Source organism: Aplysia californica, unplaced genomic scaffold (genome assembly GCF_000002075.1).
Source record: "Aplysia californica isolate F4 #8 unplaced genomic scaffold, AplCal3.0 scaffold01129, whole genome shotgun sequence".
NCBI classification, from domain to species: domain Eukaryota; kingdom Metazoa; phylum Mollusca; class Gastropoda; order Aplysiida; family Aplysiidae; genus Aplysia; species Aplysia californica.
In genome coordinates, this window is record NW_004798399.1 from 137,371 (window position 1) to 138,571 (window position 1,201).

The following is a 1,201-nucleotide window of genomic DNA, read 5'->3' on the forward strand; positions in this document are numbered from 1 at the left end:
CTGAAAGAGCTGCGGAGCTGGCCTACCATAGACAACTGCATCTCCCCTCGACGCTTAACGGCAACAGAGGATGGACAAGTAAAACATTAAAAAAGTAAAAGTAAAAAGTAAAGCAATACTACTCTCTGGTAATACTTTAGTTTCTCAGAGGGATAACCTACACTTTGAAAAGACAAGCCCAGCCATCATAGGGTGACTTCCCCTTAGTTCAACAAAACTTTCAAATCCTTCTACTGTTCTACTCTGCGAAGTTGGCGTTTTTTTCGGCATCTATTCAACCAAGGATACAAATCAGGAATGGAAGCCAAAAACCTTTATTGTGTCTGCTTTTTTTCCTTAAATCTTTTAATCTCCTAAGACTGATGACTTTCCAACGGACTCTCTTTTTACAAACATCTGTTACGATTTCTGGTTTTCAAACTACTACAACTTTAAATCTGATTGGACTCTTATTGAAAGCTTTGTCATTCATAAAGGGTGCTGACAGAGTAGGCTACATCACGGATTGCAGACCACTATGAACATAGATACGTCAAAAGTATATATACTAGATAAAAGATATATACTAGATTTAGTTTGTACAACTCACCGTAACACCACAACAGTACTCACAAACAGTACTCACAAACAGTACTCACAAACAGTACTCACAAACAGTACTCACAAACAGTACTCACCATAGCACCACAACAGTACTCACAAACAGTACTCACCATAGGACATAGCACATAGCACATAGCACACAACATAACTCACCATAACACCAGCAGACAGCGATCACTTCAAAGATAACGAGGATCATGAGTGACAGAGCAGCAGCGTAGTAGTCGATCAGTTGGAAGAAATAGAAGCCGCCCTGGAAAAACAACAAGACACAATACAATCCCTGTTCTAAGTATAGTTTAGTTTTAGCAGAAGAACAACATTGCAGAGAATACAATCCCTGTCTAAACATTTTTTACTGATGAAAATGATCAACTTCAAAGACCACAATTTTGTACAACACTAAAATGTGAGGCAGCGTGGTGAAATCAGGCGCTCGTCAAAATAATGAAATTGAAGAAACTGGCATTTTTCTGGCAGCTTGGCAATTTTTATAAAATTTGTGTTTTTTGGCTTAACACCACTGCTGCCCAATTAAGAACACTTTTCTGGGTGAGTTTTACTGAAAAACGACATCTATGGGGGTTTTTTTCACTGA

At 38.5% G+C, this 1,201-nt stretch overlaps 1 protein-coding gene across 1 annotated transcript in view; it reads right to left on the reverse strand.

Moving 5' to 3' along the window:
- Window positions 1–1,201, reverse strand: part of LOC101847545 (sodium- and chloride-dependent GABA transporter ine) — a gene marked incomplete at its 5' end in the record, with an annotated part of 46,593 nt that overhangs the window by 3,416 nt on the left and 41,976 nt on the right. The window contains 1 exon segment of the mRNA XM_013090064.2: window positions 757–856. Coding sequence (XP_012945518.2) covers window positions 757–856 — 100 coding nt within the window.